At 60.7% G+C, this 13,881-nt stretch overlaps 1 protein-coding gene across 1 annotated transcript in view; it reads right to left on the reverse strand.

The window, feature by feature from the left end:
• Nucleotides 1-13,440, reverse strand: part of ITPK1 (inositol-tetrakisphosphate 1-kinase) — a 123,230-nt gene extending 109,790 nt beyond the window's left edge. The window contains exon 1 of the mRNA XM_045823252.1: nucleotides 13,214-13,440. Coding sequence (XP_045679208.1) covers nucleotides 13,214-13,308 — 95 coding nt within the window. The 5' untranslated portion in view covers nucleotides 13,309-13,440. The remainder of the gene's footprint in view (nucleotides 1-13,213) is intronic.
• Between the last annotated feature and the right edge of the window lie 441 nt (nucleotides 13,441-13,881).

A 13,881-nucleotide genomic window follows, 5' to 3' on the forward strand; every position in this document is an offset into this window, starting at 1 on the left:
CCTCCGTTGGTTAGAAAACAGGGGCACTGAACGCCCCGTCCTGACGGGTGTAACGAAACTCCAGTGAGATGACCACAGGGGACTCATCAGCGCGCCTGGCTCAGAAGAAAGGTCGCTTGAGAGGACTCACCTTGCACCGCGTGCGCCCGAAAATGAAGCCACCTCCCAGCAGCCAGGAGGGCAGGGTGCCAGGTCCCGAGGGCGTCAGCTGAGCCCCTGAATCCATCTACACCTGGAGCCTGGGCTCCCCATTGGCAAGAGCCCCTTCGTGGCTGCAGCCGGCTGGCCCTGAGCTTCTGTCGGAACCAACGCACCTCCCGAGACAGGCAGGAAGCAGCCACAAACTGCTTCCCTGCTCCGATCTCGAACCTCACCCTGGCAGCTCCCCGCGTCTGCCGGCTGCCTGCCAGAGAGAACCAGGGGACGTGGCGGCGGCCTCCGGCAACGGGGCAGGTTGGCAGGCCCAGGGCCCCCCTCCCAGGGGAGCCCCAGTTCGCCGCCGGTGCAGAGGTGCCCACGGAACTGCCCACGTCCCAGGCGCTGCCCACCCTCCCCAGGGGAGCACCTCGAATCCAAAGAGCCCGTCCTTCAGTGCTCCCAGCCACGCGGGAGAGACGACAGGAGAGACCACTGGGATGGGGTGGGGGGTGGGGTTCCTTGGCCCCCCGAGCCCAGGGGCCCAAATCGCGCATGCTGGCCAGCCAGGTGCAGGGCCTGCCGACAGGGTCCCAGAACAGGTCAGACCCTGGCCCCGTACTTAATCTGAGGTTCCCTGGAGGCTGGAGGAGGAGCGCCTGTGGGCACGGGGGCCAAGGCACAGCCCGTCAGGCAGCGCTGCTGGGTGCGTGACCCCGCAAGGCCGACTGCTCCGATCAGCGAATCCTCATCTGCAAAGACCCCTTCCAGCTCCAAGATGGTGGGCCTGTGCCCCTCACCAGCAGAGAGGGTCACTCTGCCACCATCACCTGTGGACAGGGCAGTGCGACTGCAGAGTGGGGGCCCCCAGGACCGAGAGGGTCTCCAGCCCCCACAAGGAAGGAGGCTCATGCGTGCGGAGCCCCTCCGATGCGCAGGCGTGGGCCCGACTCTTCCCGAGGAGAAAATCAAGGCCCAGAGCAAGGAGCCAGAACACACCCAAAGCCGCCCATCCAGTAAGAGACTGAGTCGGGGCTCAAATCCCACCTCCAGCCAAGTCACACACTGCCCCACCAGATGTCCCACAGAACCCGGTGCCGCCCTCCCCGAGCGGCTTCTGGGACGACATGCCTCCTCACTGGCCCATCTTCTTCCCAGATGGGAGGGACGCTCACACACGCGCTCCTGGTCAACAGCTCCGTGAGCATTCATGGCCAATTCCAGACACGAATCACTGAGTCCCCACTTACTGGGCACTCACCACAGGGCAGCTCAGGGCTACGGACTCAGGCTGCCACAGCACCACCGGCCGGCCAAACCCCCACCCTGCTGCCGGCCGGCGTGAGAACTCCCACTGCAGGAACACAAACTAGAGGCTCGGACAGGTGACCTCACCTGGCCCAAAGTCACACAAGCATCCCCAACTTCTGAAGCTGAGGACCCGCCCCCGGGCTTTTTGGGGTCTTTCCAAGAGCTTCCAAGACCCTCTAGGCCTCTAGCTTCAGTAAACGAAGCTCCAAGGTCCCCAAGGGGACCCCCGGGAAGGGACACGAGTGGTGGTTTAGACAGAAGAGTGGGCCACACAGCTGGTCCACACCGGCCCAAAACATCTCCAGGGAGGAGCAGGGCGAGGTGAGAACAGCAGGATCCTGGGAATCCGACGGGCGTCTGGGACACGGTGCTTCGCAAACTGGGCGGCCCCAACTCGGCACCCACGGGACGGGCACCGCCATTGCTGCCGCCAGCGCCGGGGAGCTAAGGCCCGGGCAGAGCCGTGGCCAGCCACCGTGGCCGGCCTCCACAGCCTGAGTGTGTGTCCGCTGAGTCAGCGCCGACACTTCCTGACTCCAGGCAAGCGAGGCATCGGATGGAAAAGGAAAAGGAGAAAAGTTGGTAACTAACACTGAGCACGGGTCATCGGAGAAGCGCCCAGAAGAAAGGAGCTTCGTTCACAAGGGAAAAGACACTCTGCAGCGGTCGAGGGTCTGGGCTCAGGATCTGCCCCGGCTGCTGTTCAAATCCTACTCCCCCACCCCCCAGCGACCAGCCCCGAAACCTCGGTAAGGTCACCTCCGCTCGCTGAGCCTCAGTCTCCGCACGCCGCCCGGGGGCCGTCCAGCACGGCCTGTGGCTGGGGCTCCAGAACCGGCAGCTACTGCCCCGTCCGGGGCTGAACGGTTCTCGTACCACTGAACACGCCGCCGCGCAGGGACGCCTTTGCCATCCCAAGCAAAGGCTGATGTGCACTGTGGGAGGCGGACCCTGCCGATCCCGGCCACACCACAGCAGCCACATCGGCACCCCCTCCAAGGAAACGAAGCGCATCCCTCACCAGCAGAGGAGCCTCCGTGAGGCCCAGAGGCTCCGGCCTGGACCTCCCTCCCCCAGCAGCGAGGAACCCAGTGCCCAGACCCCCCTAAGCACAGGCCCCAGCATGGCTGAGCCCAGGCCAAGGGGAGGGCCAGAGGGCTTGGGGGCCAATCCCAACAGGACCCTGAAGCTCCTACCCAGACACGCCCCCAGGGGGGTGGAAACATCTGACGAATGGCCAGAGTTCCTTTTCCTTTCCAGGATCCCACGATGAACCCCACGATGAACGTGAGGCCTTGAAGAATTTAATCTTAAAGAAAAGAAGCTTTAGCGTCAGGCAAACCAGGTTCAAATCTAAGCTGCCCCACCTACTAGCTCTACCTACAACACGGGGCTAACTCTGCATCTTTTTTTCTGAGCCTTCATTTCCCCACTTGTAACACCGGCTGGGTGTGTGAAAAGGAAGAAAGTCCGTCCAGAGAGAAACCAACAGTCCCGCAGCACTGCCCAGCCCTCAGGGAGATGCCCGTGAGCCCAGGGCCCTAGGGGGCAGGGACCGTCTTTCCAGAGCCAGCATCCAGGAACTCACCAGCACCCCCATGCGCGCCATTGTGCCCCCTTCCCTCCTCTCCCAGAGCCCCCCCAGCCCCCACCCCGGAGGACAGAAAAGCAGGCCACACAACCTGCACGCTTGTGCACTGCAGGCTGAACCTTCATGGCCTCAGGCTGCTCCTGGGGCCAGTGCGGACTCTGCAGTGCTCACTGGATCCCCAGAACCCAAGGAAGACTGGCACGTCATCAGCCGGCAGGAACACGAGGGTGCTCTTTACAGGGATGGCTGGGCCCCGCCCCCCCGGGGCATTGGGGGGGGGGGGCCCAGGAACCTGCACTAGGACGAGCTCCCCAGGGTGGGGACCGGATGTTTCCTCGCCTCCACACCCCGGCCCTCAACCACGGGATGGAAACAGGGTGAAGCAGAAATGAAAGCGAAACTCTCACAAGGCGTCCTCCCCGTACCCACCTGCCTCCCCCAGGCCGCCCCAGGACACACTGAGCGGGGATGCTGGGCCGTGACCGGGCACCGACACTGCCGACACTGCCGGAGAAGCCCCTCCCGGAGGGGACAGGGAAAGGAGGCGGGGAGGCTACCAGAAGGTGTGGTGGCCTGGGGGCTCCCACCAAAATCATGTCAAAGGTCCCAGGCCCCAGCTTGGTGGGTCAGAGGCGGCCGCCTGGGGCGAGGGGGAAATCTGATCATTTATTAAGCACCTGCCGTCCTCAGCTACTACACAGATGGAGGAGCAGAGGCTCAGGGAGACGGCATGGCTCGCCCAGTCATCCACAGACAGCTGGGCGAGGCCTGTGCTCCAAGTTCACTGCCAAGTCACCACCCACCTCCCCTCAGGGCCCAACAACTGCCTGCAGAGGCGGCTCAGAAAGAAAACGCCTTGATTTGCTTCTGAAACTGGTTATCAAGACAACAGTGCCCGGGTGTTAAGTTCAAGACCGTGGCAACTTGGCAGGGTGGGGAGGGGGAGTCCCAGCTCTGCCACTCAACGCTGTGTGACCTGCAAGTCATCTCACCCCTCCCTGAGCCTCAGTGATCGCACCCAGCAAATGGAGACAAACCACCCGGCTTGGAGGGCAGATTTCCATCTGCAGCAGGGCCTGGCCCCCACTATGCTCTGAAATCTGGTGCGAGCCGCTGATGGAGGAGAACGCGGAGGGGGACCTCAGCAGAGCCCTTCCAGGGCGCAGAGGCCGCCTGGACGTGCCCGAGTCCTGCTTTCCTGGTTTGGGCTCCAAGACCCGAGCACATGGGGGCTGACAGGAGCCGCCGAGTTTGCAGAGCACACTGCAGAGGATAGCGCCTCGGGCTGTGCTAGCTCCCGGCTCCCAGACGGGCCTGACCCTCTGCACGTGCCCATCCAGTCCCCGGGAAGGTCTCCTGCGCAAGACCCAGCTCCTGTCCAGGCTCGGGGCCCACCTTTACACACATTCCAGTGCAAACCAGCAGCCAGAGGCAGTCTGTTTTTTATAAAGGGCAAAGGGGACTGAGCACAAGGTAGCAAGCCCGGGAGGGGGTAGGGAGGGGCTAGGGAGGGGGTAGGGAGGGGCTGGGCGGAGCTGGGCAGACCCCCTGGGGCTCCCGCCCTGCCTCCCTTCTGGGACAAGCCTCAGAGGAGGCAGCAGCTGGCCAGTGCTCACGGAAACTCCAGGAATTGAAGCCGCCCAAGGGGTCCTGGAACAGGCCAGCCTGGGACCACCCGGCCGGGGGCTGTTTACCCGCCGGACGCCCTCCCGGAGAGCCCCTGTCCCCCAGAGGCCCCCCCCCAGTAAAGAGCCCACTTCAGCCTGTTCCCCACGGTGTCGCGCAGGCCTGACAGCCTGGGGTGTGGCCTAGCGATGACAGTTCCAGTTTCCCAGAGGAACCACGAGGCACTCACTAAAAAGAGACCCCCAGACCCGGCCCTGGAGAGTTTTACGGGGGAGGAGTAGACTGGGGGGGTGCGTTTTCCACGGGCACCCCAGGAGTTTCTTTCCTTGAGCAAGTGTGGCAAATGCTGGCCTAGAAAAGGGAAGCTACGAAAGGGAACAGCATCCGGGGTGGCTGCTCCCCAGGGCCCTCAGGCACCCAAGGCCCAACCTGAGCTTTGAGAAAGTTCATGGCCCAGGGCCTCTGACTCATGGCCATAAAATCCCCATCCATTCCCCAGGCCCGTGAGGCCCAGGACTGCTCATCCAGGAACACAGAGGCTGGGCAGAGCCACCCCAGAGCATCTGGCCCCTGCCGGACCCCAGAGTACAGCTGCAGCCTCAGGCAGAAGCCGGTCCCCGGACCACCCACCTGGCCCCCTCCCACTGTCAGGGAACAAGGTTATGGAGAGAACGCTGCTGCCTCTCTGCACCACCTGTCTAACATGGAAACTGCCCTACCCTTCCCTGCACGGCAGCCCTGGACCCACAGAACCCGGGGCTGCGGCAGAGGCGGGCCGGGGCGTGTGGCCTCCGGGTGGCTGAGACCGCCTGCCCTGTTGCTCTTTAGCCTCTGGAGGAAAGGGCTCTCGGACCGTCTCGCTACACGTCCCCCCACCTCAGAGAGGCCTTCTCTGACCACAGCGCTAGAGCGGCTGCAGCCGCCCCTGCCACAGCTCTCTCTGGTTCGCAGGCTTTCCAGCTCTAATTAATCACACCTTGCAGCACACTAAATGTGTCTGTGTGCGGGTCTACCTTCATCGCCTTACCACGCACCCAGGTGCACTGGGGCAGAGACCAGCACAGACCCGGCGGGCTGGATGCTCAGGTTTGCTGAATGAATAAATGACCAAAGGCATGAGCCCTGGCTGGTGTGGCTCAGTGGATTGAGTACCAGCCCGACAACCAAAGGGTCACAGGTTCGATTCCCAGTCAGGGCACATGCCTGGGTTGCAGACTAGGTCCCCAGTAGGGGGTGCATGAGAGGCAACTGCACATTGATGTTTTTCTCCCTCTCTTTCTCCCTCCCTTCCCTGTTCTCTAAACATAAATCAATAAAATATTTTATTTTAAAAAAAAGGAATGAAGCTGCCGAGCTACTTCCTGACCTGGGACCCTCTACCTGACCCATCCACCGCCCCTCTCCCCTGGGGTTTCCTTCCTGGCCCCGAGCCCACCAGAGTCACCAGTGGCTTTTTGCTGAGCCACAGGGACATTAAAAAGGCTTCCAAACCCCCCATCAGTGCCTTCACCCACTAATGGGTACTCTCGTGAGTCCTACTATGTGCACTGGTCCACACTCTAGTGTGTCAGCAGCGAATAAAACTGCCAGGGTCTCTGCTTCCACGGGACCAACTTGTCAAAGGAGAGGCAGACAAGGCACACACCACGAGCAGGTCCACAGAGGAAAAACCAGCCAGCCGCTGGGGTCACCCCGGAGGGAGATTCCGAGTGGAAGTGGGGGGGAAGGCGTCTCCCGGAGGCCATCTTTGGGAGGGATTCGCCCCATGCGTCCTGATTCTCCCTCTAGGGCAGCTGGTGCCCTAGAAGAATCTAGCTGGTTGGGCTCTGACGGCAGGGCTTCCCGGGAACGGGCTGGGACCGTTTCTGCACTGAGGGTGGGCACCCAGCACCCGGGGACGGCGGGGAGGAGGGGAGACAGGAGCCTGGGGGGGGGGGGTCCCTCATGGGAGTGTTTCTCAAATCTCCACACCCCCTGGGCCCTAAGAGTGGGGGCAGGGGCACCCCCAGGAGCTGGCATCATCCTCAGGCGGGCAGCACCAAGGGCCTGCAGAACCCACCCAGCCCATGAGGCCCAGCTCGAGGGACACAGGCCGCAGGGCAGCTGCTTTCTGAGGGCAGCCTGGCGCAGGCAAAGCAAAGCAGCGGGCGGAATCAGAACAGCCCAAGGGAGCGGCGGGCCTGGCTGCTTCACAGGCTCACGGCTCACGAGCCCCGAGGGAGCGCTGCTGGAAAGGAGGCTCAGCGGGCGGAGGGGAGGGGAGGGGAGGGAAGGGGAGGGGAGGGAGGGGGAGGGGAGGGGAGGGGAGGGGAGGGGAGGGGAGGGGAGGGGACAGATGCCGGTCTTCTGGTCTTGGAGCTGGCAAACCCCCAGCCACACCCCGCTGTGCGACCCTGGACAAGCCACCCACCCCTGCTGAGTCCGGATCTCCCTCTGGGGAATCCAACCCAACGCTGTATCCAGAGCAAGGCCACACACACCCGGGCAGGCTTTCCGAGGACCCGCGGGAAGGGGAGAGGCCGGGGCGTTGAAGACCGCGCCTTTGCCGGCGCAGGCGTAGGTACACGGCTCCAGAATGATTTGCTTTCTGAAATGAATCTTAACTTTTAAAAGGAGGTACCAGAACATCCCTTTAAAAAAAAAAAAAAAAAAAAGCTAGTGTACCAGCTGAATTCAAAACACGGGCAGGAACAAAAACCCTATTGACACCCAACTGCTCAGGAACTGCACTCGTGAGGCACCTCACTGAGCACTTACTGAATGCCCCAGACCTGCTAAATCATGTGGGAGAAAGAGCCAGTGGGAGCAGGAAGGTCCAGTGGTTAGGACTGGGCCCCAGTCTGCCTGCAGGGGAGCCCAGCTGGGCCTGCCTAATGCGTTCAGCCCCGACAGCGTGACCTCCAGCTCACCGTCGTTGTTAAGAGAAATGCAAACCGAAAGTATCCTTTCTCACCTGTGCGCGTGGCCAAGCTCAAAACTGTTTGCCCGCCGCACTGGGGAGGGTGTGGGAACAGACCCGCCCCCGTTCCTTGCACTGTCACTCGTGAGCAGCAGCGCTGTGTCGTGGTGAGAAGTTCTGGAACCACCAGGAAGAAGTAAGCTGCCTGCGCCGGTCCCCTCGGCGCTCCCTCCCGCCTCTGGCAGAGAGCAGCCAGAGCACCCCGGCCATGGGACGCAGCACGGCCCGCCCCGCCGTCTGCCCCGGCTGGGGCCACCACGGGGCAAGAGAAGGGTCCATCGTTCCATGAGCTGGACCCCACGGCCATGAAAGAAAGAAATGATACAGAACGTTCTCCAAGTGAAGCAGCAACGCGCACCTTCTCCAAGCGGTGGTGTCCCCTGAAACAGACAACAGCGTGTACGCAGAGACCTGCACTCGCGTGTGCCCCTGCCTTCGTACAAAACACCTACGGACAGAGACTGCCAAGAGCCGCTGTCCCGGGGTGACCGGAACCGAGAACAAGGAAGCTGACTCTTCATTGCGTACTTTGAGTCCTCTGATTTCTCTTAAACGTGTACATGTATTCAATATTTTAAAAGACAGAGAAAAAAATTACTGTTGGCTAGTAACAGGAACATGATCACTCATGGAGACTCATGGCATTTACAGGAAACCCAATGCAAACGCTTCTTGAATCATCATGCTTAAAAATGAAAGTAGCCTCTTGCACTGACATCTAATGTTCTCTGGTTCCCTATTGATTAAATAGGTGAGAACACCGCCCTTGGCCCTGGGGATTCAGACAGACCGCGCGTGAAAGGAGAAGACACAGGGGCTGCCCCTCCTTAGCCCTGCACCTGCCAGCCCCACACCCAGCAGGATGATTGGTGAGCACCCACAATGGGCTTCAGGGGCGCTCACAAAGTGCCCAAGCCAAAACACCGCATCTACAAATGCCAGTGATTCCTGAAGAGAGCCGTCTGTCCGTGGGCAGAAGACCCCTCCCCCACTCCGCAGGGCAGCAAAGACAGAAAAAAAAAAAAATAGCAGCAACCACCATCCAGAGTCCCAGGCACTTCCCAGGCCCTCACTGACTCCTTTCCCGCGCACGGCACCCCCATCCCCGCACTAGGCACCGGGTTCCTCACATGCGGATGAGGCACAGAGAGGTTAAGGCACCAGGGTCACAGGTGGAGCCAGGCCTGGGTCCTCGTAAACAGACCGCAGTGTCCCAGCGGCCAAGGCCCCGCAGTGAGTCCAGTTTACCCCGGGGCCGGTGGAAAGTGTTTATTTTCAAGGCTGCATTAAAATTGTCCCCAGGCACTGCTGCAAAGGAAACCTAAGCCCTCCTCCCACTCCCATCCCCCCAGCCCCACGCCCCCACAATGGTGCCAGGTCAGACAGTAAAACAAACAGACCCGCATCACTGAATCCGGGAAAAGATCCTCCTTCCTCCTCCCTAACAATCTCCTGAAAGAAGTCCCGCTTAGAATGTCAGCCACCCCAGCAGAAAGCAACCTCTCCACAACCCCTTTTGAAGAAATGTAGGCCCTGAGGGGAAGGGACAGGGGCACCCCCCCCCCCACACACTCCCTGACGCGGCTTCCAGGCCAGGGCGCTTGAACACCACACTCACGGCTCCTACGGGAGGGCGGGGGCTCCACCCCGCCGCCCCCCACCCGCTGCCCCACGCCAGGCCTGGACTCCAGAAGGCACTCGGTGAACTACAGCCACGGCGGCCTCCCGGCCTCGCTCCTTCGGGGGGGGGGGACCGTACAAAGGGTCCCCTGTGGGGAAGCCGGCATCGGTAACGTGGGCTGAGACTGCACCATAAACACATTATTTCCTGCAAACAAGTCGGCCCAGCTGGCCTCCAAGTTTCTCAAGGACAAGGACCTCACAGACAGGCTTCTGCTCTTGGAGCCTCCGGGCAGCCCCAGGCTAACCCGGGCAAAGAAGAGTCGTTTGTGCAAGGACACCTCGGTCTCAGATGCAGAGGCCTCAGGACCAGGCTCGGAGAAGCCCAACTGGCTGTGCAAGTCGCTCCCCAAGCCTCAGTTTCCCTACCCCTCTCCTGGGGGGCTGGGGAGATCAATTAAGATACGGTAGCTGGAAGGACCACCTTAAAAAGTCAGTGAATATTATGGCAAAGATGGGCAGAGGTTCAGCCACATCTTATACCAAGAACACTCCGCAAAGTTGCTCTGGCCGTTGTGGTTCAGCTGGCTGGGCAACGTCCTGCAAGTCAAGGGGTCGCCAGTTCGGTTCCCAGGCCAGGGCACATGCCTGGGTGGCTGCGGGCCTGGTCCCCAAGGGGCGTCCCCGATTGGGGCACATGCGGGAGACAAGTGATGTTTCTCTAGCACATCAGTGTTTCTCTCCCTCTCTTTCTCCCCTGCATCCCCTCTAAAAACAAATAAATAAACTCTTAAAGAACAAAATAAACACTCTTAAACAAAAGAATGCTTCATAAAGTCCTGTGCCTTTTCACCACCCCTGGCAACACAGGTCCCGCCACCAAAAGAGCAGAGTGGGGAGGAGAAAAGGAGTCGGAGGAGAGACCCGAGGACGTCCGGAGAACCGGCTTCGGCCAGCGCTCCCGAGAGGTCACCCTGCATTTCTGACCAACAGCTGTATTTCTTTGCTGCCCTTCCGAATTCCCTCTGGGCATGCTGAAAAGGCCACAAGATGGGTATGAGGAAGCAGCAAGGCCGCTCCAGGGGAAGGGGAAGGGGAAGGGGAAGGGGAAGGGGAAACGGGGCTAGAAGAGACCAAGCCAGGCCCCCGGGGAGAGGGAAGAACAGGAGAGTTGCAGGAACACACAGCACTGGGGAGAAAACAAGCGGAGTCAAGGGTCCATCTGCTGACTAGTCAGAGGGGCACCATCGAGGGGCACCAAATGTTGGAGGGGTGGCCCATCTGTCTACGGAAGGCATCCTGGCAGGACCAGGCTCCTAACACCTCAGCTTTGCAAGGAAAAGTGTCCCCCAGGGCCAGCCGCTGGACTCCTGTGAAAATAAGGAGGGGGCCCGCCTTCTGGTCACAGGTACTCAAAGGGAAAGGGCTGGCTTTCTGTGTGGGTCTCAAGGTCACCCGGCTGGATCCATTGCAGAAGTTCAAGGAAAGGAAGAAACGTGTGGGGCTGCCCTCTCCCCAGCCTGCTTCCCCATCTGTAAAACAAAGGGCTGGATGAGATGATCTTCAACATCCCTTCCGTCTCGGAGATTTTACAAAGCCTGACATTCAGCTAAACAACTCGTCCCGGTCCGTTCGGGTCAGCCTCTCTGGCGCTGACACGGCCCCAAACATTCAGAGCAGGGCCTGGAGTCGATTCCAAACATCTCTGGACTTTTTCATTGGGAAATTCACAGACAACTCACCATCCGTCAAAACAGGAGCGCTGTACCCCCAGATCGCGATTGTCAAAAACCTAACACTGTTCGGCCACATCGCCTCTTGGGGCCACTGAAATCCCACCAGCATTCCCAACCCAACACAACAGCAGCAAAGGGCTCTGGCCGCCCTCTTCAGGGTGCCTGCATTTTGCGCCCAGTAGAGAAATGTGGCCACCAGGGGGCGCGGCTCCAAAAATAATAAAGGAGAGATGAAACACAAAAAAATTTTTTGGTGTTTTCCTTCTTAAGCTTCAGTAACAAAATATCTAAAGCGTCCCTAATGAAAACACAAAATGGGCTTCCTGAGATCCTAGAATGACTTAGACACTTTCTTTCTTCTCCTCAAGGCCATTATTTTGGCCAGAAGGCAACTCAACTTTGAGGGCAACAACCCTTTCAGAGAAATTAACACTCCAGGCTGGATTTCCCCCAGAAGGGTTGATAGCATAGCTTCCCACGAACCCCCTGTTCAAGGGCAGGGGGTCCACGAGGAGGGAAAGCCCCTGTGCAAGTTTAGAAGGAGGACCTAGCTGCCGCGGCTAGGGCTGTTTTCACAAGAGCCTCCTCCAAATTACGAGCAAAACATACCAACCAGATGACAAGCCTCCTGGTTTAGCTGCAGGCACGGGATGACACAAATACAGCCAGACCTCAGGCAAAAGGGTGCAAGGTCTTAAATGGAATTTCCCAAGTCTCAGATGACTGCAGGGGGAGCTCCCGCACCTTGCACCAGAACTAGACTTCAAGAACGCATCCAAGGGGCTTCTCCACATTTCTTCAGTGGCGAGGGCACATTTTCCGTGAGGGTACATGCAGTGTAATGTTCAAGTGCCTTTTATTAAGGTTCCAAAAGTCCTCAGACCCATTTTCCAAGCTCTGGCTACGAGTTCCTCCTGATTTCCTTCATGTATTCATCTTGCCCCACTGACTGTGGAAAGCTTGCTTTCTCCTGGGGCAGAGGGCCCGAGAGGAGGCAGCCAGCTCCAGCCCCCGAGCAAGGATGCAGACCCAGGACCCGTTCTGTGCAAAGTGTGCCCCCCTGGCTGCTGGGAGAAGAAAGCCTTGCAGGGCTGGCACAGGGCAAAGGAGCACCAGGCCCTTGGGACAGGCAGGAGGGGCCCAGAGGTGCTGTGAGCACAGAGGCTACTGCTCCCCACACCAGGAGATAAGGAAACACCATCGTTTGATTCTTTGTGATGGCTGGGGACCCAGCGGGGATGAAAATGCAAGGGGGACCCATGTTCAAGAATCAGATCTACCAAAGCGGAGACACTGCCTAACAAAAGGTTTCCACCTAGAGTTTGCAAAAGGTTCGTGGAGCCCTGAATCCTCCTAGGCTTTCACTGAGAATCGGATTTAACTCACAGCTTCTCAAAGGCAAAGTCACAGTTGTGGGGCAAGGTGGGGCACCCCCGACCCAACACTGGATGCTTCTCTAATGGATTAAGAATGTGATCTTATTAAAACGCTTAAGTCTGCACCATTGAGCACCAGCACTGCGGGGGGGGGGACAAGTAGAGGAAGGCTATCCCATATCACATGCATTCACCCAGCACCTCCTCTGCACCTGCCACTCCCCACCCCTGGGTGGTACCCCACCTCTCTGCAGATCGATGCCCCTTCTCAGACACGTGTCCCGAAATCATCACCCTGGGCCAATTCTCAAGGCTGGCGGGAGGCTCTAATGAGACAGCAAATCACCACATACACGCCAAGGGCTGCTACTCGCTTCCTACGGGTGTAAACCAGTCACATGCAATGACAGCCTCAAGAGCTGCACTCGCTGAGCACGTAGTAGGTGGTCCGCAAAAATGGAACACTGGTGCCCTTCTGCGAGGAGAAGGGAACGGAACAACGGAAGAAAAATACTCCAGCCCAAAAGTAATCTCCAGCCACAGGCAGAGAGCTTGGATCCCCGGATTTCCCAGGTCCCTCCGCCACCTTCAGCAGCGCTCCCACGGCGCCCAGGGCAGCTGGAGGATTCCCCACCCGGGTCACAGTGCACCTGAGAGCCCTGGTCCGTGCCACACCGCCCTTACTGTCCACCGCTTCCCTCGAACACAGCCGGCGGCCAGCGCAGCCACCTGGCTCCTCGGACTCAGTGTCCTCGCTCACTGCTCCTTCCCGTTTTGTTCCAACCTCCCAAAAGAGCCGCTGGGGCTGAGCGGGGATCCGGCCGGGGTCCCCGAGCGTCGGAGCCCTGTCCCTCCTTACCTGCACAGCTCGGCGAAGGCCTGGAAATTGAGCTTCTTGATTTTCTTCTCGCTCAGCCAGTAGCCAACTCTCTTCCCTTTCAGAAAGGTCTGCATCTTCCTCCTCGGTCGGGGAGCTTGGGTCCGGAGGAAATCGCCCACAGGCCGACTCTGGCGGCCCGGCGCGCGCCGCGAGTGTGCGGGAACCTCCTCCCGGCGGCGGGGACGCGGAACGGGGCTCCGGGCGCAGTCCTGCCGGGAGGGGCGGGCCGGGGCGGGCCGGGGCGGGGCGGACGCCCGGGCGGGGGAGCGGTGCTCAGCGCGGCTTGCTACTGGCTGCCGCCGCTCGGGGGCCGCCCCTGCCGCCCGCCCGCGGGGCTCGCCGGCGAGCAAGTTCGCGAGCGCCGCACCGGGGCCGGGCCGGGAGGAGAGAAGGGAGGCCCTGGCTCACCAGAGTCGCTCAGCCCGTCTCCCTCCGGCCGCCCGGAGCCGAGCAGCCTGCCCCCCCGGCAACGGCGGCGGAGGATCGGCCCGGGGCTCTGGCTGCTCGCCGCCCCAAGTCCCTCCTCCCTCGCAGCCCCTCCAGCTGGCCCACCCTCCCAGCCCCAGGCGGCGCAGACGGCCGTTCCGAGCCGAGCGCGTGCCCTTCCCGGCACGCTCGGACCCCGGCGGGGCGCACGCGGCCCCCGC

The sequence above is a fragment of the Phyllostomus hastatus genome, unplaced genomic scaffold, assembly GCF_019186645.2.
Source record: "Phyllostomus hastatus isolate PE091 unplaced genomic scaffold, TTU_PhHast_1.1 phas_scaffold_501, whole genome shotgun sequence".
Classification (NCBI taxonomy): domain Eukaryota; kingdom Metazoa; phylum Chordata; class Mammalia; order Chiroptera; family Phyllostomidae; genus Phyllostomus; species Phyllostomus hastatus.